The sequence below is a fragment of the Pristiophorus japonicus genome, chromosome 11 (assembly GCF_044704955.1).
Source record: "Pristiophorus japonicus isolate sPriJap1 chromosome 11, sPriJap1.hap1, whole genome shotgun sequence".
NCBI lineage: Eukaryota > Metazoa > Chordata > Chondrichthyes > Pristiophoridae > Pristiophorus > Pristiophorus japonicus.
The window spans coordinates 177,020,013-177,043,211 of record NC_091987.1 but is presented as its reverse complement, the minus strand read 5'-3'; the positions used below and the strand labels follow the sequence as shown (position 1 = coordinate 177,043,211).

The 23,199-nt window shown below is 43.7% G+C and overlaps 1 protein-coding gene across 6 annotated transcripts in view; it reads left to right on the top strand.

The window, feature by feature from the left end:
* The window catches only part of fam118b (family with sequence similarity 118 member B), a 59,865-nt gene that overhangs the window by 28,871 nt on the left and 7,795 nt on the right, over nt 1-23,199 (top strand). For 5 of the 6 annotated variants that reach the window (XM_070894306.1, XM_070894305.1, XM_070894309.1 and 2 more), the window contains 4 exons: nt 1,584-1,673; nt 16,342-16,594; nt 18,896-19,123; nt 21,232-21,360. In XM_070894306.1, the coding sequence (XP_070750407.1) occupies nt 1,609-1,673; nt 16,342-16,594; nt 18,896-19,123; nt 21,232-21,360 (675 nt within the window). In that variant the 5' untranslated portion in view covers nt 1,584-1,608. The remainder of the gene's footprint in view (nt 1-1,583; nt 1,674-16,341; nt 16,595-18,895; nt 19,124-21,231; nt 21,361-23,199) is intronic. The other variant, XM_070894307.1, reaches the window with a different exon arrangement.

Below are 23,199 nucleotides of genomic sequence, written 5' to 3'. Positions count from 1 at the left end.
CATCGAGGTTTTTGATGAGGTAACAGAGGATTGATGAGTGTAATGCGGTTGACGTGGTGTATATGGACTTCCAAAAGGCGTTCGACCCAGTGCCACATAATAGGCTTGCTAGCAAAGTTAAAGCCCATGGAATAAAAGGGATAGATGCAGCATGGATACAAAATTTGCTAAGTGACAGGAAACAGAGAGTAGCGGTGAATGGTTGTTTTTCGGACTGGAGGAAGGTATACAGTGGTGTTGCCCAGGAGTCAGTACTAGGACCACTGCTTTTCTTGATATTTATTAATGACTTGGACTTGAGTGTACAGGGCACAATTTTAAAATTTGCAGATGGCACAAAATGTTGAAGTATAGTGAACAGTCAGGAGGATAGTGATAGACTTCAAGAAGACATAGACAGGCTGGTGAAATGGGCGGACACGTGACCGATGAAATTTAACGCAGAAAAGTGTGAAGTGATACAGTTTGGTCGGAAAAATGAGGAGGCGCAATATAAACTAAAGGGTACAATCCTAAAGAGGGTGCATGAACAGAGAGACCTGGGGTATATGTGCACAAATCATTCCAGATGGCAGGGCAGGTTGAGAAAGCAGTTGAAAAAGCTTACGGGATCCTGAGCTTCATAAATAGAGGCATAGAATACAAAAGCAAGGAAGTTATGATGAACCTGTTTTGGAGTATTGAGTTCAATTCTGGGCACTGCACTTTTGGAAGGATGTGAAGGTCTTAGAGATGGTGCAGCAAAGATTTACGAGAATGATTCCAGAGATGAGGGACTTCAGTTACGTGGATAAACTAGAGAAGCTGGGGTTGTTCTCATTAACGCAGAGAAGGTTGAGTGGATATTTGATAGAGGTGTTCAGTGGCGGAAGGGTTGAGAACCAGAGGACGCAGATTTAAGGTGATTGGCAAAAGAACGAAAGGCGACATGAGGAAAAACGATTGGTTAGGATCTGGAATGCACTGCCTGAAAGGGTGGTAGCGGCAGACTCAATCGTGTCTTTCAAAAGGGAATTGGACAGATACTTGAAGGAAGAAAATTTGCAGGACTACGGGGAAAGAGTGGGGAAGTGGGACTAGCTGAAGTGCTCTTGCAGAGAGCTGGCATGGGCTCGATGGGCCGAATGGCCGCCTGTGCTGCAACCATTCTATGATTCTGTTTTAAGCAATGTTGTGTCAGAAAGCCTTTAATTGCCTGTAAGGCTTTGGATACATTTTAAACACCTTTGCTATGAAGATATTGCACAGTTTTATTTACAAACATTTTAGTCAATGATTTCTGATATTTTGCAATCTTAAAAACAATTTGCTCCACCATCTTTATTACTTGGGCAAATAGCCAGGGTGCCACTTCCTTGTGACAAGCTACTGTATTATGCATTTAAAAATGAGTGTGCTTTTAGTTAAAAATCAGCAGTGAGTCAGCAAGGACGTAGTTGGAGAGGCAATAATTCTAATTCAGCCTGTAAGCTTTTAGAAGCACAGAAGAAAATATTTATTGGTGCAATTTAAATGTGTTGTCTTTCAAAGAAGTTTCAGCATCATTCCTTATTTTGAAATATTATCTAACTCCCTAACTTTAGAGTTTCTCTATGTCTCAGAAGCTGGATGGCATCTCCACCGAGGCAGGGTTCGACTGTGACGCTTCAAGCACCAACAGCCAAAAGATCCAGGTAGAGTATTCACTTTGTAATAACGTTCAACCGACTGGTGCAGTTATTGTCTGCGTTTACACTGGCGTCTTTCTGTACAATACAGTGATGACCTCTACAAACACGAGGTTTAAAAAAAAATGTAATGTTAGAAGTTGAATCCTGGTTATGTAAAATATAAACAAGAATTGTGATGAGTAGATCACCGTCTAAAGCGAAAGTTGAGTTATTTGGGGGTAAGCCTCCAACGGAGTGTTTTTATCCCGATTGGCAGGTTAACATTTTGGGTGTAACAAATCGATGGAGTCATTTCTTACATTAAATCATGGGTTTTTGGAAAACAATTTCAAATTGACTTCTGTGCATTGCTCGCCTGTATTGCTATCGACCTGTGCTTCCACTTTCGTGCAGGCCATGCACAAAATAATGATCTAAATTGGCCTCCTCCAATGGATCTTCAGGAAAGGGCACATGATAGTATAATTCCTGTCTTTATTTTATCTTCGTGAGCGCTATTAAGTATTTTTTTTCCCACAAGTCTGCTGCAGCTTATTCCAAGAAATGGAATCTAAGTGGTTAGAGTAAATAACATGGATAAGAACATAAGAAATAGGAGCAGGCCCCTTGACCCTGCTCCGCCATTTAATACGATCATGGTTGATCTGATCATGGACTCAGGTCCACTTCCCTGCCCACTCCCCATAACCCCTTAATCCCTTATCGGCTAAGAAACTGTCTATCTCTGTCTTAAATTTATTCAATGTCCCAGCTTCCACAGCTCTCTGAGGTAGCGAATTCCACAGATTTACAACCCTCAGAGAAGAAATTTTTTCTCATCTCCATTTTAAATGGGCGGCCCCTTATTATAAGATTATGCCCCCTAGTTCTAGTCTCCCTTATCAGTGGAAACATCCTCTCTGTATCCACCTTGTCAAGCCCCCTCATAATCTTATACGTTTCGATAAGATCATCTCTCATTCTTCTGAATTCCAGTGAGTAGAGGCCCAACCTCCTCAACCTTTTCTCATAAGTCAACCCCCTCATCTCCGGAATCAACCTAGTGAACCTTCTCCGAACTGCCTCCAAAGCAAGTATATCCTCTCGTAAATATGGAAACCAAAACTGCACGCAGTATTCCAGGTATGGCCTCACCAATACCCATATAGCTGTAGCAAGACTTCCCTGCTGTTAGATCTCTTAATTTCCATGAAATACGAACTCCGGTTGTAGTTTTAATGTAACTTTATTCTGGCAGCAGCAACAAGCTTCTGGCTTTAAGCCAGGCCTTTGTCCTTCTGAGACCACATGGCCAAAATGGCTGTACTTAGACCTGGTTCAATTTACAGAAAAGAACTCGCCGCCTTTGACCTTATTGGCTCATTTGATAGTCTGTTAACCTTTAATTGGCTCGCTACCCAAGGTCCTAAAATGTCAAGTTGATTGATGACTTAATGCAATGTGGTCTGTGTTTTCTCAAAAACTGCAGCCTGTCTGCAGAGCTTGAATTCTCTATCAATCCCCTCTTTGATTCTTTCACAAACTGAATCATAAAACATCAGGTATCACTGGTTAAACATTCCACAAAATAATTTCATACATGTTAATAGAGTTTCCTTCTAAAATTTGTTGGTGTTTCGCCACATGTCCGGACTAGTAGCTTCCACACAAATTTACACCAACCCGAGTTCCATCATGGCCACAATGGAAGTCTGGTTTTAGTAGGTTAATTAACCTTATTCCAATTTAATCCAAATCAATATCTTAATTCAACCAATAAACAACCTGCCCTTAAGCATAACATACCCCTGTGCCACGCACAGACGGTCTGCTGGGACCTGCAAGGTGTCTCACATGCGGGACAGCAGCTACAGCCGCCTGATTGTAACAACTTTTAATCAACATAAACAAACAATATAAAAGTAAAATAATTACAACGACTAGAATTAAACCTTCCACCAATGAAGTTCCTATTGAACCTAACCATTCAGTGGCTCCGCTCCACAAAGTGAATGATGGGGGTTGCTTAAGTTTTTCCACCTCCTTTTGGATATGCTCCGCTAAGTGGCTAATTTCTTCGGAGCTATCTGGGAGATATGTGCAACACTCAGTTCCGAGTAGGGAGCAAGTACCTCCCTTTTCAGCCAGATTGTAGTCAAGGGCCAGTCTATTCTGTAGGCCTACTGTGTGGATTGCTACCATTTCTGCATTGATTTTAACTCGAGCCTCTGAGGTATCATTGGCTACTCGTTCCACAACGGATGCCATGTTAATGGATTCCCTTACCAGTCTGGCGGTCCCATACCTGGGGATCAGAATGGCAAAGAACCTCTCCGTTTCTGTGATGGCTCTCTTAGGACGGTGTAAATGTTCCGACAGTGACTCTATATGATACATATATGGCACAATGTAGGCTAAATAGCAGGATCCCGTCCAATTCTGGGGCAGCCAAGGGTAGGCCTTGTGGCCACACACCCAATAGGTGCCATTATAGGCAATGAAGGTTAGCTGTTTCTTTGTCAGCAACACTCCGGGGCCTGTCCAGGCTTTTCCATCTGTTTTATTCAGAATCCCTGTTGCGTTAAAAATTCCCACATCGGCCCAGTTTGGACGGTTCCGTGGCTTGATTATATTATAATTCCGGGAGCAGTTACTTTACCCCATATTTTGGCCTCTTTTGATGTTTCTAATCAGACGGACCGATTCCCCCGGTCTTCCTATTCCCGTTGTATTAGTGATAACAAAAAATGGGGGCCGTTTGGAATTATTGTAGCATGGTTGGTATCCCCCTTCAAAGGTAGTCAGATTGTAACCTGCTGACTTCCATTTATGTGCCCAGTTTTCCGTATCCTGAAACGCCTTGCCTGTTTTGTTTTGATTAATTATCCATGCAGCCATTTCCGAGATATTCAAGGGAACTGGCCTCAAGGGAATCCCTCCCTTTGAGTGAATAGGACTATGCGCACACACCCAACAATTAGAAATGTTACCTTGTTTGGCATAAATGTATGACGTTTCTAAAAAGGTATTTACATGTAATTCCCTTGCTACCCTACAATTTCCCTTTGGTGCAGAGGGTCGGCTAGTAAATAGGCAAATGCCCAGAATACCTACAGTCAGTAATATAGTAAATTTATACATTTTGGCAAAAAGTAATTGTCCTTTATTAGATTTCGGCTTCAGTTACGGGTGCTCGTTTAACGTGTGAAGCGTGGATCCAGGCTTTCTTTCCTTGGACTTTCCCAGCTGACTGGGTGGTCAACTTGATAAGGTCCCTCCCACTTGGCACCCAAAGGTTCTTTATGCAACTTTTTCACATACACCCAGACTCCCGGGATGATGTCGTGTCCTCCTTCGGGTGGATTACCCCAAGCTGCCGGTACATGTCGGGAAACAGAACTAATAGCATTGGTTAGGTTCTGACAGTATGATAACAAAGTGTCACTCATTAAGTGAACATCAGCTTTCCTTAAATCAATAGTTCCTGGCAGCGACATGGGTCTTCCTGTTATAATTTCAAATGGGCTTAGACCTGTAGTTCTGTTTGGGGTTGCCCTAATGCTACATAGCACTATTGGTAGTGCCTGGGGCCATGGTGCTCCTTCTTGGTGATATTTGGCAAGCTGTTGTTTCAGAGTTCGATTCATTCGTTCTACTTGTCCTGATGATTGTGGATGATAAGGACAGTGTAAATCTCACGTAATGTTCAGTAACCTACAGACTTCTTGGCAGACAGCACCTGTGAAGTGTGTTCCCTGATCTGAGTCAATGCTACTCAGGGCTCCCCATTGGGGAATGTAATCCTTATCCTTACACAAGACCTTTGTAGTGTGATTGGCTGTGGCTCTTTTAGTTGGACAGCTTCTACCCATCTAGAGAATCTGTCGACCATGGCAAGAATGTTAGTGTTTCCTTGGCATAAAGGAAGAGATATATAATCAACCTGCAGATGCTAGAATGGTCCGACAGGGGCAGGGGGCCTCAGTTAGGGCATTACCGTGATGGGTCCAGAATTATTTTTCTGGCAGACCACACAGCGGTCTGCTACCAGCTGGGCATGTTTTTTAAATCGTCGACCCCACCAGCTTTTCTGGAACCGTGCCGTCATCTGTTGTGAGGCCAAGTGTCCCCACGAGTGGATCTGTTGGGCTAAAAAAAGCATAAGCGCTTGTGGCGCAACTGGCTTGTCGGTAACTCTTTGTCTCCAGACACCATCATCACATAGCTTAATTCCTGCCTCAATCCATGTCCATTTTTCCTCTCGGGAGCACTCGCCTTGCATTGTTTGAAGGTCTCGTGTCAGAGTCCTGAGTGCTTTCAATCTGCACATCTATGTTGGTTCTTCTGGGGGAATGCCCTGTGAGGTGGCATCTTTAGCTGCCTGGTCAGCTCGGGCATTTCCCTGTGCTTCTGTGGTATTTTCCTTGGTATGGGCCTTACACTTCAGGATGGACACTTCCTGAGGTAATTGTATAGCCTCCAGTAAGTCTCGGACGACTTTTCCATTTCAGATAGGTGTACCAGCAGCAGTAAGGAATCCCCTTTTCCGCCATAACAGACCAAAGTCGTGAGCGATTCCAAAAGCATAACGCGAATCTATGTAGACAATAACTGTCTGTCCTTCTGCTATTCGACATGCTTCTGACAGGGCCCGTAACTCGGCCTGTTATGCTGACGTTCCTGAGGGTAAATATCCTTTTGCCATTACCTCATATAAGGTTGTAACTGCCCATCCTGCTTTTCTGGTACCATTGTCAACAAAGGAGGAACCATCTGTAAACAGGATGAGGTCTGGGTTGTGCAGAGGCTCTTCTGCTGCTAAGGCTGCTTCTTCTGTTTCTTTTAAAATCTCCACGCAGTCATGCTCTTCACATTCTCGCGCCTCTTGCTCCCTCGATTCTAACATTGGGAGCATTGTTGCGGGATTAACCAGGCTGGCCCGGACGATATGGAGATTAGGAGGTTCCAAAACTGCTGTCCAGCGGGTCCATCTAGCTGCCGTCACCTGAGACATTCTATTCATAGACAGCAAAGCATATACGGTGTGGGGACACTTGACAATCAGCTTTTGATCGAGGACTAGACCCGCAGTGATCATTACCGCTCGATATGTAGCTTCCATGGCCCCTTAGGCAACTTCCCCATCCGAGGGCTACCGCATCCAGTTTTGCCGAATAATAGCCAATAGGTCTTTGTCGATCCCCATTTTCTTGTGTCAGTATAGCTGTCATATATTCTTCTTTCTCATGGACAAACAGGGTAACTGGCTTACCACTGTCAGGGATTCCCAGAGCCGGTGCCGAACTCGAAGCCTTTTTCAAACTCAGGAAGGCCTCTTGCTGTTCCTTAGTGAGGGTGATGGCTTCTTTAGAGGCACGTTTCCCCTTTAAGATAGCATTCAATGGCTGAGCAAGCTGTGTGAAGGAGTCAATCCAATTTCTGTTAAAGTTACACAATCCCAAAAAAGACCTTAGTTCCTGAACAGTGGTGGGTTTTTTAGCAGCCCGAATGGCTGCTGTTCTATCCTGGGTAAGTTCTCTCTTTCCTTGTGAAATCTTTTGTCCCAGGTATACAACTTCTTCTTGGGATATTTGTGCTTTGTCGATGCTGGCTTTATGTCCTTTCAGCCAAAGGTGGTCCAGCAAAGCTCGTAAATCTTGTTCATGCTGGTCTTCCGTGTTTGAAGCTAGCAGGATATCGTCTACATATTGGATGAATGTGGATGACAGGGGAGGTAATTCTTGCAAATGGCTTTGTAAAGCCATGTGGAATACCGTAGGTTTGTTGTGGAAACCCTGCGGTAACCAGGTCCAAGTATACTGTTGTCCTTGGACCGTGAAAGCAAACCACTGTCGAACCTCCGGTGCCAGAGGCACCGACCAAAATCCATTGGCCATATCTATAACCGAGAAATATTTATGTTCTGGTTTGAAGGCATTAAAAATGGTGGAGGAATCTGCGACCAAAGGAGCTTTTTGATCAATACACTGGTTAGCTTTCCTATAATCGACAGTCAAATGCCAAGTCTCATTAGATTTCTGTACCGGCCACATGGGGCTATTGGAGGAGCTATGCGTTTTAATAAGCACCCCTTGTTTCTCCAATTGCTGAATAACCGGTAAGATTCCCGCGATGGCAGTTGGACTGATGGGATACTGTTTAGTGCATGGAGGCTTGGTCCCGGTAAATGACGCAGGCTCCATCTGGAGTAGGCCACAATCGTTCTTATCTTTAGCCCATATCAGGTGTTCCTTCAATTCTTCTTTCTTCAAAGTTCTAATTGACCATGTCACCCGACCATTCTCGAAATGCAATGATGAATCTATTTGGATTAGAAAGTCCATTCCCAAAAGGGGTTGATCTACTGGGCCTATCCAGACCGCCGTGGTTAGTTCATGTGGACCCAGCCCTATAAGTACCGGTGTTGTCCTTTTAATTTCCATTTTATGGCCCCCAACTCCATAGGCTGTACGTGCCCTATGATCCAACGACAAAAAGTCCCCATATTGTCGGGGTAAGCATGTTAATTCTGTCCCTGTGTCTAAAAGACAGTCCACATCCTTATCGCCCACCCTCACAGTTATATATAGCCCATCTCCCCTTTGTTGTATTAGTGCGAGGAGGTGGACCAGGCTGGGCTCGAATCATTTTTTGCTATCCCAAGTAACTCCTCCTGTTGTTGTATTGTCAGTCGCTTAAATGCTTCTATGAGGTCGGTATTTTGTGACAAGCCTGGTTTGTTGGCTGAATTGTATCCCTGGCTGCGTCCTCTTCCCCGGCCACGAACTTGCTGTTTTGCCCTGCACGTCTTGGCCCAGTGACCTTCTTGCCCACAATAATGACATTTTCCGGGTAATTTTCCTAATAACTGTTTATCGGAATCCTGGGATTTCCATCCCACAGCCTGCAGGGCTCGGACTTTAGCTCCCATATCCCGATCTAATTGGTTACATCGATCCACCAATGCTGCAAAGGTAGTTCCTCTACGTTCCCAGTCCGCTAACACTACCTTAAGCATTTTGGACAGTTCTGGCTTTAGACCTGCCACGAAAGCTGCTTTCAGGGGTCCAAACACTTGTTCATCCATTTCCTCATCCGTATTATTCATACCCGAATGTTCTAGCCACGTGCATCTAAACCGCTCGTCATATTCCAGGACCTCCTCTGTTCCTTTCTGTTGGCAGGTTGCAATTTTTCCCCAGTCTGTCTTAGCTGGACTGAAGGCTTGCAGCCAGTGTTTAATCGACTCCCACCCTGCGTTTAATTCTTGCTCATCCTGCCCCAAAGCTTCTTCTACCTTGTCGTGCAATTTTCTTCCTTGTGTTTTTGGCACCATTATGGTCAAAATTTGCACTCTGTCCCAGGGATGAAGTTGATATATATTTCTTAAGCGGTCCAATTGGTCCCACGTTTTCACTCCCCCTTTCTTTGGATTGGGCAATTCCTTGGACCATTTATCAATTTTCTCTGAGTCTGCCGGATCATGAACTAAATATTCTGCATACACCCTTTTCCTCGTTTTTTTGGTTTCGCCCTCATCCGCAGTCTCTTCTGATTTGACTACAACCGGGGCAAAGCGCACCCCTAATTCTTCATCCTCCGACCCTGTATCGTCAGAGGATTCAGAATCGTATCTATTCCTCGGTCGTGTCCTTGGGTTTGCGCTTTTAATTTATCCAAACATGGGTACCCTGGGAATTGACCGATACATTTTCCTTTTCCTATTACTGTCTCTTGGCCTAATGATTTTTTCCATTCTTTAATTTCACCTTTAAGATCTTTAACTTCCGCTTCCGACTTTTCAAGTTCAAGTCTTTTCTGTCGCAGCTGTGCACAAACACCTTGCAATTGGTCCTTTGTACTGGTCAGGTCCCTATTATGTTGGGAACGCGTTATAATTTCATTCCGCTGTCGGATCTGTCTCATAACGACTAGGGACCATCTGATTCGCTCTTTATTTTTCATACGGGTTGTTTTTCCCCAGACCCTTTTGATCTCGTCCAAGGACCATTGTCCTTTGGAAGTTCCGTACTTTTGTTCGATCTTAATACAGGTTTTAGATAAGTTGAATTGTTGCTCTATGTATTCTTTCAACTGTTCGAGGATTTCATCTATCGAAACCTAAGGTGGTACCTGCCCACCTTTTACAGTTGTAGGCAATTCTTTGCTCTTATCTCCTGCTGCCATAATACTTATTTCTTTACTTGGGTCTCGAGTTGTAGGCTTTCCAGCCGATTAGTGGGTTGGTGATTAATTAACTAACACACCGCCGAAGTTGGACGTCTATGGGACCTCGAGCTGACTCCCAACCGGAGAGTTCGCAAACCGGAGGCTTTCGGAATCGCGTAGAAGGAGAGGCGAATTTAGACTTTTGACTGAGGACTTTTATAAAGAGGAGTCCTTACCTCAGTATGTAGGTCCGATGTCCAAAATTCAGTTTCTTTCCTCAGCGATCGCATTCGTGACGCCAAAATTGTTAGATCTCTTAATTTCCAATGAAATACGAACTCCGATTGTAGTTTTAATGTAACTTTATTCTGGCAGCAGCAACAAGCTTCTGGCTTTAAGCCAGGCCTTTGTCCTTCTGAGACCACATGGCCAAAATGGCTGTACTTATACCTGGTTCAATTTACAAAAAAGAACTCGTCTTCTTTGACCTTATTGGCTCATTTGATAGTCTGTTAACCTTTAATTGGCTCGCTACCCAAGGTCCTAAAATGTCAAGTTGATTGATGACTTAATGCAATGTGGTCTGTGTTTTCTCAAAAACTGCAGCCAGGCTGCAGAGCTTGAATTCTCTATCACCTGCTTTTATACTCCATCCCCTTTGCAATAAAGGCCAAGATACCATTGGCCTTCCTGATCACCTGCTGTACCTGCATACTAACCTTTTGTGTTTCATGCACAAGTACCCCCAGATCCTGCAGTAGTGCAGCACGTTGCAATCTTTCTCTATTTAAATAATAATTGCTCTTTGATTTTTTTTCTGCCAAAGTGCATGACCTCACACTTTCCAACATTATACTCCATCTGCCAAATTTTTGCCCACTCAGCCTGTCTATGTCCTTTTGCAGATTTTTTTGTGTCCTCACAAATTGCTTTTCCTCCCATCTTTGTATCGTCAGCAAACTTGGCTGGTAAAGTTACACTCGTATTCTAGAAATTTGCATGGTTATCTTCGGGCGAGGATTAATTTTATGGTGCGTTTAGCATTTTGGAGGTTTTACCTGTGGTTTGTTGCCTCCCTCAGGAGAATGAATAGGTTCTCTCCAAAGTCGTTGAACGTGTTATCGCCTCCCAAATCCGTGCCCATCTTTCCCGCAATTCCATTTTTGAATCCGGTTTCTGCGTCTGCCACAGTACCGAAACGGCTCACCAAAGTCACAAATGACATCCTTTGTGGCTGTGACAAAGGAAAACTAAACCTCCTCATCCTTCTTGACTTGTCTGCAGCCTTTGATACAGTTCACCACTCTATTCTTCTCCTGCACCTCTCCACTGTCGTCCAGCTATGTGGGACTGCACTCACCTGGTTCCATTCTTATCTATCTAATCGTAGCCAGTGAATCACCTGCAACAGCTTCTCTTCCCGCCCCCGCATCGTTACCTCTGGTGTTCCCCAAGGATCTATCCTTGGCACCCTCCTATTTCTCATCTACATGTTACCCCTTGGCGACATCATCCGAAAACACAGCGTACGTTTCCACATGTACGCTGATGGCACTCGCCTCTACCACTTTTCACGACCCTTACTCGGTCTCTAAATTGTCAGACTGCTTGTCTGACATCCTGTTCTGGATGAACAGAAATTTTCTCTAATTGAATATTGTGAAGACCAAAGCTATTGTTTTCGGTCTCTGCCACAAACTCTGTTCCTTAGCCACTGATTCCATCCCTTTCCCTAACATCTGTTTGAGGCTGAACCACAGTATTCGCAATCTTGGTGTCATATTTGATCCTGCAATGAGCTATTGACCATATATCCGCAGCATAACTAAGACCGTCTATTTCCATCTCTAACAGCGCCTGTCTCCGCCCTTGCCTCAGCTCATCCACTGCTGAAGCCCTCATCCATGCCTTTGATACCTGTAGACTTGACTATTCCAACCCACTCTTGGCTGGCCTCCCACATTCTACCCTATGTAAACTAGAGGTGATATAAAACTCGGCTGCCCGTGTCCTAACTTTCACCAAGTCCCGTTCACCCATCACCTCTGTGCTCGCTAGCCTACATTGGCTCCCAGTTAAGCAACAACTCGATTTCAAAATTCTCATCCTTATTTTCCAGTCCCTCCATGGTCTCGCCCCTCCCTATCTCTCTAATCTCCTTCAGCGCCACAACCTGAGATGTCTGCGTTCCTCTAATTCTGCCCTCTTGATCATCCTTGATTATAATCACTCAACCATTGGTGGCCGTGCCTTTTGTTGCCTGGGCCCTAAGCTCTGGAATTCCCTGCCTAAACCTCTCAGCCTCTCTACCTCTCTTTCCTCCTTCAAGACTCTCCTTCAAACATACATTTTTGACCAAGCCTTTGGTCACCTGCACTAATTTCTCAAGTGGCTTGGTGTCAAATTTGTCATCTCATAATACTCCTGTGAAGCGCCTTGGGACATTTCACTATGTTAACAAACTAACCCACAAAATATGAGCACAGCAAGGGGTGCCATTCCTGCAAGATGTGGGATTTTCGAGCTACAGGTTGAGTTGACTCAAGCACACATATCTGTAGGAAGTGACGCCAACTCACCGTGCTCGAACTTCAAATCTCCGAGTTGAGAAGAAGATGGAGACAATCCGACATATCAGGGAGGGAGGACAGTTTTATGAGTGAAGGGATAGTCACACTGGTAGAGATGGGGAGCAGTTGGTGGAGGAGGAAAGCTAAAAAAAATAAACTAGTGTTTATACAACACCTTTCATGACCTGGATGCCTCAAAATGCTTTACAGCTAATTGAGTGCTTTGAATCTCTGTTGTAATTTAGGAAACATGGCAGTCAGCCAGCCCCCAGAAACAGCAATGTGATAATGACCAGATAATCTGTTTTAGTGATGTTGACTGAGGGATAAATAGTGGCCAGGAAACTAGATAACTCCACTTCTCCTCTTCAAAATAGTGCTGTAGGATCTTTTACGACCACCTGAGAGTGCAGACGGGGCCTCAGTTTATCATTTCATCCGAAATGCAGCACTCACTCAAATCTCTGGAGTGGGGCTTGAGGCTGAGCCACAACTGACTTGAAGGTAATCTCAGGATTACTTGCCCAATCGTGTGCTAGAATAGGGAAGGGAAGGAAGATTAGGGAAATATTTGCAAAACAATCGGTGTTGTCAGGAAGAGGTACTCCACTTTGGTTCCAATCTGTACCAATGGCCAATGTGCAAGGATAGGCTGTGCTGCATCTGAACAAGCAGGGTGCGAATGTGTATAGGCACAAAGGATAAATAGGAACTGTTTCAAAAAATCAGTCATTCGATTCGGAATGGCAGTAGGCTCGATGCTGTGGAAGATGGAGTACAGATTCACGGCATTAAAGGCAGTGCTTCGGTTGACAAGGCTGTAAAAGAGCAAATGAAAATCTAGGGTTTGTCGTAAAATGTATATAGAATATAAAGGCCAAGAGGTAATGATGAGCCTTTTTAAAACCGTGATAAAATCTGTTAGAATGCGGTGTGCCGTTTTGGGCTCCACACTATAGGAATAGTATTGAAAGTTTTCCATGAGGTTAGTGCCTGGTATGAGGAAATATAAATATGAAGAAAATTGATTTTTTTTTTGTTCGAACAATGCAGGTTACAGGATGATGCAATAGAAGTGGTTAACATTATGAAAGGATGGGAAAGGCTAGGTAGAAGCAGACTGTTTCCAGTAGTTGAGGCATCAATAACAAAGGGCCATAGATACAAGATGCAAGGGGCTTAGAACAGGGGGCAGGAGAAACCTCTTCAGAGTTGTGAGGCTGCAGAATTGACTTCCAGGATTAGCGGTTGAGGCAGAAACTTATTGCAGCATTCAAATTAGAATAGTTAGGCGGTCGAAGTGATCTGGGAATGGGGTGGGTAAATGTGATTTGAACTATTTGTTCGTGGAGGGTGAATTAGCAAATGACGTGTTTCTGTGTTGCGACTTCTGTATATAGCTGCTCTTGGTGAATCTCCAACACTCTGCTTCACAGCAGAATTAATGGTGGCCTGCAGACTGATTATCTGCCCTCTTGGCCACCCACAGTGTAATCTGTGAAATCAGGGAACTGACATAAACTTCGGCTTTTCTGAATACTCCATTAAATATTAGACCTTGTTGGATTAGGTGTAACTAACTAGGGTTTTAACAGCATATTGACAGCTAAACAAACATTATAGCCCTGAAAAAAGAATATTAATTTTGTGGAGTGCTGAATTTTTGTTCTGAAAAAGTTGTAATTTTTATAAGAAACTTTAAAACAAAGTTTAATTTTTTTTTTTAAGTTTGTTCATCTTTATTTCAGCTTTACCTTTTCCCAATGCAAGAGCCCCAATCTTTGTTTTGCTCTCTAATATTTTTAAAAATTCAGAATCAAAGCACTTCACTTCCTGGTTTCCTGGCTGTGCAAATTCTGCATTGTGATTGGCTGCTTAAGCAGCTTGTTGACGTCACAGCAGCTTGCGCTATGGAATTCCCACTCGCCTGCTCTGATCTCAATTGAATGTCGGAAAAGCCTAACTGCTCACCACAGAGGTCGCAAGATCTTTGTGGGAAGCTTTGGAGCCAGCGCCAACTGCTTTTGCTTTGCTGCTGGCCGCAAATTACGGGCCAGAGTCTCTGAGCAGAAGAGGGCGAAAAAGCAATTCTAGGCAAGTTGGCAAGTGAAATTGGCTTGCACTGGAGTCTAAAATGGAGATACAGGTTGAACCTCCCTTATCCAGAACTCCCTTATCCGGAACCACCCCTTATCCAGAACCATTCCCGGCCACCGGGTGGCGTATGCGCAGAACTCCGACATGAACAAATTTAAGTCCTGCTGTTGGATCTCTTATATTCTTAGCAGTTGACGAGACTCAAGTCCAGTGGTAGTATCCAGGCAACTTTATTGGCTCAGTTACATTCAGTTACATCTTGCAGTTACGAAGAATAAAGCGCACTCTACCGCGTGTTACAGCTTCAGTTATAGTCGTGAACTTGGGTTTTCCCATTCCCTGATTGGCCCCCCTGCTGTTACTGAGGTCAGTTTGTCCATTGCAGATAGCAATCGCCTTGGTCATGATGTGATTACCACATCATGCCCTTTCCTCCTGCTGCTCACTGTTTTGCAGCATGTTCCTGTTATCTGTTATCCCTTATCCAGAACAGGCCAGGTCCCGAGGGTTCCGGATAAGGGAGGCTCAATCTGTATTTGAATAATAGGATAAGTAAATGATTGTAGCGAACCAGCCAACCGCTCAATATTGAAGTTTCCCAAAGGGTTCCTGATAACCAATTCTTGTTTCTAATTTCCTTGGGTATATATAGATACTGGCGGTGTTTATTTCCTGAACATGCAACATGATAAAAATATCAACTTAGCACTGAACACAAAGCTGGGCCTAAAGGCTCAGATTTGTAAGGAGAACAATTCAGTCATTGGAACACAAAACAGGCCTAGCAGGCTTCAGGTTTGTGAGCTAACTGCCAACTCATTGCAATATTTAGTGTTACTGAATCTCCTGTAATTGTGATTCATTCATGTTCTTGTAGACCGTATAACATAATCACATTGCAGTGAAGAGCAAGAATGACTCTGCTTTGAGGGCTTAGATATTGGAATTGAATTCTCCTTGGACTTTTAAAAATAAATTGGCAGCAGGAAAGATATATTTTTTAGCCAAAATTGTGTAAGTAAGGAGCGACCATGTGGGAATTCTTTAAAGATCATGTTCCATTTCTCAATTAGGCACTTTACAGCCTTCCGATCATAACCATGCTCCCATTTTCTCAGACAGGCGATGCTGGTAATGGGTCTGCTGTATTTTTGTTTCTTGTCCCCTTTTATGTCGTACCATCATCTCTTTTGTCATTTAATCCCCCCTGCCCTCCACCCTATCCCAGACCTTCCTTTTTGTTCTTTCCTCTGCCATTCTCCTTTTCCCTGGCTCTACACTTGCTTAAAAACTTTTAAATTCCTCATTTATTCCAATTTTTTATTAGTTCATGGGATGTGGGTATCGCTGGCAAGGCTGGCATTTATTGCTCATCCCTAATTGGCTTTGAGAAGGTGGTGGTGAGGTGCCTTCTCAAACCACAGAGGGCAGTTAAGAGTCGACCACATCGCTGTGGGTCTGGAGTAACATATAGGCCAGACTGGGTAAGGATGGCAAATTTCCTTCCCTAAAGAACATTTGTGAACCAGCTGGATTTTTACGGCAATCCGGTAGTTTCAAGGTCACCATTACTGATGGTATTTTTTAATTCCAGATTTATTTAATCTGATGAAAGGTCATCGACCTGAAGTATTAATTGTTTCTCTCACCACAGACGCTGCTTGACCTGCTGAACGTTTCCAACATTTTCTGTGTTTATTTCAGATTTCCAGCATCTGCAGTATTTTTCCTTTGTTATTCCATTTAGTTGTTTTGTTGACTGTAACTGTATATCTGAACTCATTTAAGTGTTATCAATAAAAATTGAAATGTTTCCAATCATTAAAGAACTGTAAAAAATGAAATCTGTCCAACAGGAAGCTTTTGCCCAGTCTGAAGACAAAGAGACCTCAGGACTTGGTGTTGGTGATTGGAACAGGAGTGAGTGCTGCTGTAGCGCCCCAGGTCCCCGCTCTCAAATCCTGGACAGGACTGATCCAGGCATTGCTGGATGCTGCTAATGACTTCGACCTCCTAGAGGAGGAGGAGAACAAAAGATTCCAAAAATCCCTTGGTGAAGATAAGAATCTTGTGCACGTTGCACATGACTTGATACAGAAGCTTTCACCAGTAAGTGAAATTTTAATAGCCTGTAATTAGAAAATTTGGTAAAGAAAGAGGCCGCTCAGTGATTGTAACAACTGTCACAGACTATAGACCGGCAATTTAAAAATGACCTGAGGTCTAATTTTTACTGTTTCTGGCTATAGACCAATTGCATCAATAGTTCTATGCAGCTGATACCAGTGGAAAGAGTGTATTGCAATATGTTTTTATAGTTGTAGAAACAAAGTAATGAAGCACCCTATATATTTGGGTTCTATGACTTTAAACATTTGTGCACCAGTTCCCCTAATAAAAGCAGCAGTTTGGAACCAATGTCATTAAGTGCTGGTACACCTAGAATCGGTGCTAGTGTAGGTCCAGCATTCATGAGATCAGCTTCTAGTACAGGCCCACCTCCAATGCATTGCATTGTCCCAGTATTAGTGGTGGTATTGATGCAGTAACCATAATTAGCAACGGCACCAATCTCTTTGTCTCAGTACCATCACTGGTATGGATCTGTTTCAGGTTCCGGTCCTCAACTTTACTGTTATCGGATGAACAACACTGTTATTTTTGAATTTCATTTATGACTTACTCTGCATGATGATTGACAGCTCTGTGAAGTTCCTTAATACTGTTCAGCAGTGCTGCTGATCTCATTTGTGGCCCATTTCCCCATGACCTTTGGTCCACCATGTATCACTCATTCAAAGACTGATCAAGTGTGAGATTGACAGAGCTACGATTCAGCACTGACCTTGCCCTTTTCTTGCTCTTCAGTGTTGGGAAGCAAACTAATGCTATTGAGCTGGACCTCCCCAACAACATACAGTATCTTAAAGGGCTGTATGCAAACTTTAGACCACTCTGGACCATCCTGTAGGGAAGGGCCTGCTCTACACTTAACAACCAGCCAGGGTGACGCATGGAATCAGGAGCTGCCCATGTGGTGATTCAGACCCCTATCTCATTGTCCTGTGGTTTAATGTGTTGGAGCATCGCTGGGAGTGGCCCTCAAGTAAGATACTTCTTGAGATTGTGGCCATGGGCAGCTAGTGAGCAGTACTGCTGTATAGGGACAGATTACCAAATCTTGCATGACTAAGATGTCGCTTATCTTGGATTGATGGATTTTTTCCCCTCCAAATCAATTTGGCCTGAACTGGGATCACTTGAGACCAGTTTTCACACAAGTGCCCAATGGAGGGGATTAAATCCTCGCTCTCTCTCTCACTCTCTCACTCACTTTCCCCCCCCCCCCCCCCCACCCCATTCCTGTTGTAATGTTTTTGTGCATCTTCCAAACACATTCCATTGAAGAATGGATTCTCCGCTGGCTCCTGTGCCTTTGAGAAGGATGACTGAGCTGGAGGAGTGGGACCATTCTCCATTTCACAATCACTAAATATGGAAGAGGCTGGTGGAAGAATATCAGTGGTACATTTCTTCAACTATCAGTTTCCAAGCCTTTTCTGCTTTCCGCAGCAAGAGATGGCCTGCATGGCCCAGTAAGACTCGTGGAGAGAAGCTTGGAAAAGATAGCTCTTATGAAAAGAAATGGTGGAGATTGATATTTTGCATTTGGTGGAGGCAGCGATGAGCTGAGTCGGTGAATATAAGAAAGCTGCCATTTCTTTCCCACTCCTGACTGCAGACTCAGAGCTGCGATGAGTCCCTAACTCTGGACCTCTGAGTGGGATTAGAATGAGAATGGTGTCCATCTCTGTATTTACACAGTCACTGCTCACTCAGCCAGCTGAGCAGGTCTTGGATCTTCCACCCAGTGCAAAATATCAACATCTCTTGGGAGAAAGTTACTGGATTTCAAACAAAAAGTTTTCTTTATCACAAACAGGAGTTGCAAAAAATGCATAGATTTGAGTTCATTAGAGGAGCGAGATCGATCTTGTTAGCAGAGATTTAAAAATATTCATAAAACAGAAATAACGAGCGTTGCTGCAAGATTGCTAAGTTTGCCTTTAACCAACAGTTTGATCTTGAACTTTTCCAGTTCTGATGAAGGGTCGACCTGAAACGTTAACTCTGTTACTCTCCACAGATGCTGCCTGACCCGCTGAGATTTCCAGCATTTTCTATTTTGATTTTTAGTTTTAAAGCATGATCATGCTCGCTCGCATGCACATTCCCCGTTTCTTCTCTTCCCCCTACCCCAAACAATAATACTTTCCTTTTAATGGGATATTCTTTGAGACAATGTTATGAGAGTCCTGTGATATATTTTGAGGCTTTGTTGTAGCCCGTGTGCTTGCTTTGTGTTCTGGTGTATGACTGCTTCCATTGACCCTTGTTCAATCCCCACAGCGTACAAGCAGTGTTCGCTCCACCTTCTTCAAGGACTGTTTGTATGAGGTTTTCGATGACCTGGAATCCAAGATGGATGACATTGGAAAACACCTGTTGCAGTCGGTCCTGAAGCTGATGGAGAATGGAACCCTGGTTTTAACCACCAACTTCGACAATCTCGTGGAAATCTATGGCGCTCACCAAGGAATAGAATTAGAGTCCTTGGACCTCACGGATGAGAAAAAGGTAAAGAGGATAGAATGCGATCTCGCCTACAAACTGGCAACCATTTGGATCAGCTCATGATTGCCTGGGTTAGGGATGTTCAACCTTTTGAAGCTGTGGCCAGTGATTGGGCTGCATGTGATCATGTGCGATTCCACCCTACAACTGCAATAAAACTGAGACACCTTCCCATACTTAAAAAAAAAAAGTGAGGTCTGTATGTCAGTAAGCAAGATCTACATACACAAGAAAGCAAAGGCCCCAATCCCTCCCTCGCTCCAGCACCGGGCTCCAGCCCCATTTGTGAAAGGACCATGGGCGGCTTTGTTTCTCTTGAAATCTGCCAGTGATGTCCATGTCAGAGCTGTACCATAAATCTAGAAGTCAGGCAGCTGTAACCAGGTTTGTTACCTCTAGACTTAACTACTCCAATGCACTCTTGGCTGGCCTCACACATTCCACCCTACGTAAACTTAAGATCATCCAAAACTCGGCAGCCCGTGTCCTAACTCTCACCAAGTCCCGTTCACCCATCACCCCCTGTGCTCCCTGTTAAGCAACGCCTCGATTTCAAAATTCTCATCCTTGTTGACATATCCCTCCATGGCCTCACGCCTCCCTATCTCTTCAGCCTAACAACCCCCCGAGATACCTGCGCTCTTCAAATTCTGCTCTCTTGAGCATCCCTGATTTATAATCGCTCAACCATCGGTGGCCGTGCCTTCAGCTGACTTGGCCCCAAGCTCTGGAATTCCCTCCCTGAACTTCTCCGCCTCTCTACCTCTCTTTCCTCCCTTAAGACGTTCCTTTAAAACCTACCTCTTTGACCAAGCTTTTGGTCATCTGCCGTAGTTTCTTCTTGTGGGACTCGGTGTCAAATTTTTGTCCTATAACATCCCTGTGAAGCACCTTGGGGCGATTTACTTCGTTAAAGGCGCTATATAAATACAAGTTGTTGTTGCTTGGAGGGAGTTAGGAAGTTGCCAACATCAGCACTGCTGCAGGGAAATATGATGGGATACAAAGGAACAAAAAGAAATTTGAAAATCTGTCATAATAAAATAGGCATGGCTGCAGCACCCAGCAGGTCTCTGGGCATTTGAAAAGCAGTTAACGGTTTGCCTGGAGCCAACAATAGGAAATCCGGAGCTTTAAAAACATTTTTTTACAGTCTAACTGAGATGGGCTATGTATGTCTTTTGACACCTTCAGCTCTTTCTGTTTACAGATCATTAAAACTTACTGTAATAGCTGATCCACCTTGACCACCACCATTTTCTGCTTTAGTCTGGGTGTCTCTTGCCTTCCTGTTTTTAGTTCTGATGAAGGGTGTTCACCAAAATGTTAATTATTTTCTTTTGGGATGCTGGCAGACCTGCTGTGTAGTTCCAGTAATTTGTGTTTGTATTTAAACAGCAGGAGCTGAGTTCAGGAGCAAGAGTGATGCCCGTGCAGTGTACTTGTGGGTCTGAAATTTAGTAATGTAAGAAGTTCTCGCAACAACCTGTCAAAAACATTTGCTGTTTCAAAGAGAATTATTTTATGGAAATAATCTTTGCAAATCTGTTCATTACTGTGAATTCTTTCCTTTGAAGGATTACTCCATAATTATACAATGCCATTTCCTTGCAGTGTGTCACTATTTCTATACTTCTTTCCCACATCTAGAGAAGCTGGAAAGGCAGAGGAATGAATGGCCTCTAAACACCTAACGTAAAGTCCCCAGCAGCCTAACTTGCTGTTTACTGTATTCAGTGGACCAATGCACGAGTGTTTTTTAAAGCTGTTAAGTTTAAGCAGTCATTTAGCATGAGAGGTGCAAAGGAGGTATGTAGATTCAGCTGGGTGCTGTCAAAGTTACAGTATAAACTTAAAAATGTTAAATAATGGACAACAGGGGGTTGTGAAAATTAGCTTTGCAATTCGCAGCTTTGCTGAAACAGCAGTAATTCCATCTTTACTGGTTTACTACAGTGATTCATTATCGATATGAACAGGGCAGAAAACTACACTTGCCTTGATAAACAGATGATGCGTATAACAATTGCAGTTAGTTTTGCTGCATGTATTTTCACAGGCTAGAACTCCAGTCTCTCTATTCTATTCTGTTCTGTTTCTGTCTGTGGTAGGTACTGGAATGGGCACAGGAGAAACGAAAGATGAGTGTGTTACACATCCACGGCGTTTACACGAACCCCAACGGGATCGTTCTACATCCTTTGGGCTACCAGAATGTGTTGCGTAATACAGAAGTAATGGTGAGTTCCTAGTGCAGATATTGAAATGCCATTAGACACGTGATTTAAAAGGGTGCAGCTGAGCGATTGCACTGGTAGTCTGCTCCTCGGCTTCTGGGAGTTAAGAAAGCAAATGGCATGTTGGCCTTCATAGCGAGGGGATTTGAGTACAAGGGCAGGGAGGTATTGCTACAGTTGTACAGGGCCTTGGTGAGGCCACACCTGGAGTATTGTGTACAGTTTTGGTCTCCTAACTTGAGGAAGGACATTCTTGCTATTGAGGGAGTGCAGCGAAGGTTCACCAGACTGATTCCCGGGATGGCGGGACTGACATATTAAGAAAGACTGGATCAACTGGGCTTGTATTCACTGGAGTTCAGAAGAATGAGAGGGGATCTCATAGAAATGTTTAAAATTCTGACGGGTTTAGACAGGTTAGATGCAGGAAGAATGTTCCCAATGTTGGGGAAGTCCAGAACCAGGGGTCACAGTCTAAGGATAAGAGGTAAGCCATTTAGGACTGAGATGAGGAGAAACGTCTTCACCCAGAGAGTGGTGAACCTGTGAAATGCATTGGCGCTTTCCCAGAAGGTGTTGCTTGACTAATTATCCCAATGGATGATTTTACCTCCCCACCCATCCTCTCCTGTGGAGATTAAATTATTGTCACCACTTAGGATACGGGAAGTTAATATACGATGAATCGTTGGCCTGGATAAAGGAGAGAGAGAAAGGATCTTGGCTCAAAAAATGAAAAAGTAGAATCAGTTTGGGTGGAGCTAAGAAACAGAAAGGGGCAGAAAACATTGTGGGAGTTGTTTATCGGCTCCCAAACAGTTGCAATGTTGGGAGGATTATAAATCAGGAAATTAGAGGTGCATGTAACACAGGTAATACGGTAATCATGGGGAACTTTAATCTACATATAGACTAGGCAAACCAAATTTGCAGTAATCGTGTAGAGAATGAATTCATGGAATGTATACAGTATGTTGAGGAACCAAAAATGATTTGGATGAGGAGACCAAATGTATTATATCCAAGTTTGCTGATGATACAAAGCTATGTGGGAATGTAAGCTGTGAGGAGGATGCAGAGAGGCTTCAAGGGGATAGACAGGCTAAGTGGGTAAAAACATGGCAAATAAAATATAATGTGGAAAAGTGAAGTTATTCACTTTGGTACGAAAAATAGAAAAGCAGAGTATATTTTTAAATAGTGAGAGATTGGGAAATGTTGGTGTTCAGAGGGACCTGGATGTCCTTGTACACGAATCACTGAAAGCTAACATGCAGGTTCAGCAAGCAATTAAGAAAGCAAATGATAAGCTGGCCTTTATTATAAGAGAATTTGTGTATAATCGTAAAGACGTCTTCCTGCAATTATATAGGGCTCTGGTAAGACCGCACCTGGAGTATTGTGCACAGTTTTGGTCTCCTTACCTGAGGATGGATATACTTGGCATAGAAGGAGTGCATGAAAGTTGACCAGACTGTGATGGGGAGATTGTCCTATGAGGAGAGATTGAGCAGACTACGCCTATATTCTCTAAAGTTTAGAAGAATGAGAGATGATCTCGTTGAAACATACAAAATTCTTACAGGGCTTGACAGGGTAGATGCAGGGAGGATGTTTCCTCTGGCTGGGGAGTCTAGAACCAGGGGTCACAGTCTCAGAATAAGGGGTGAGCCATTTAGGACTGAGATGAGAAATTTCTTCACTGAGGGTGATGAATCTTTGGAATTCTCTACCCCAGAGGGCTGTGGAGGCTCAGTCGCTGAGTATATTCAACAGAGATCGATAGATTTTTGGATATTGAGGGAATCAAGGGATATTGGGGATAGTGCTGGAAAGTGGAGT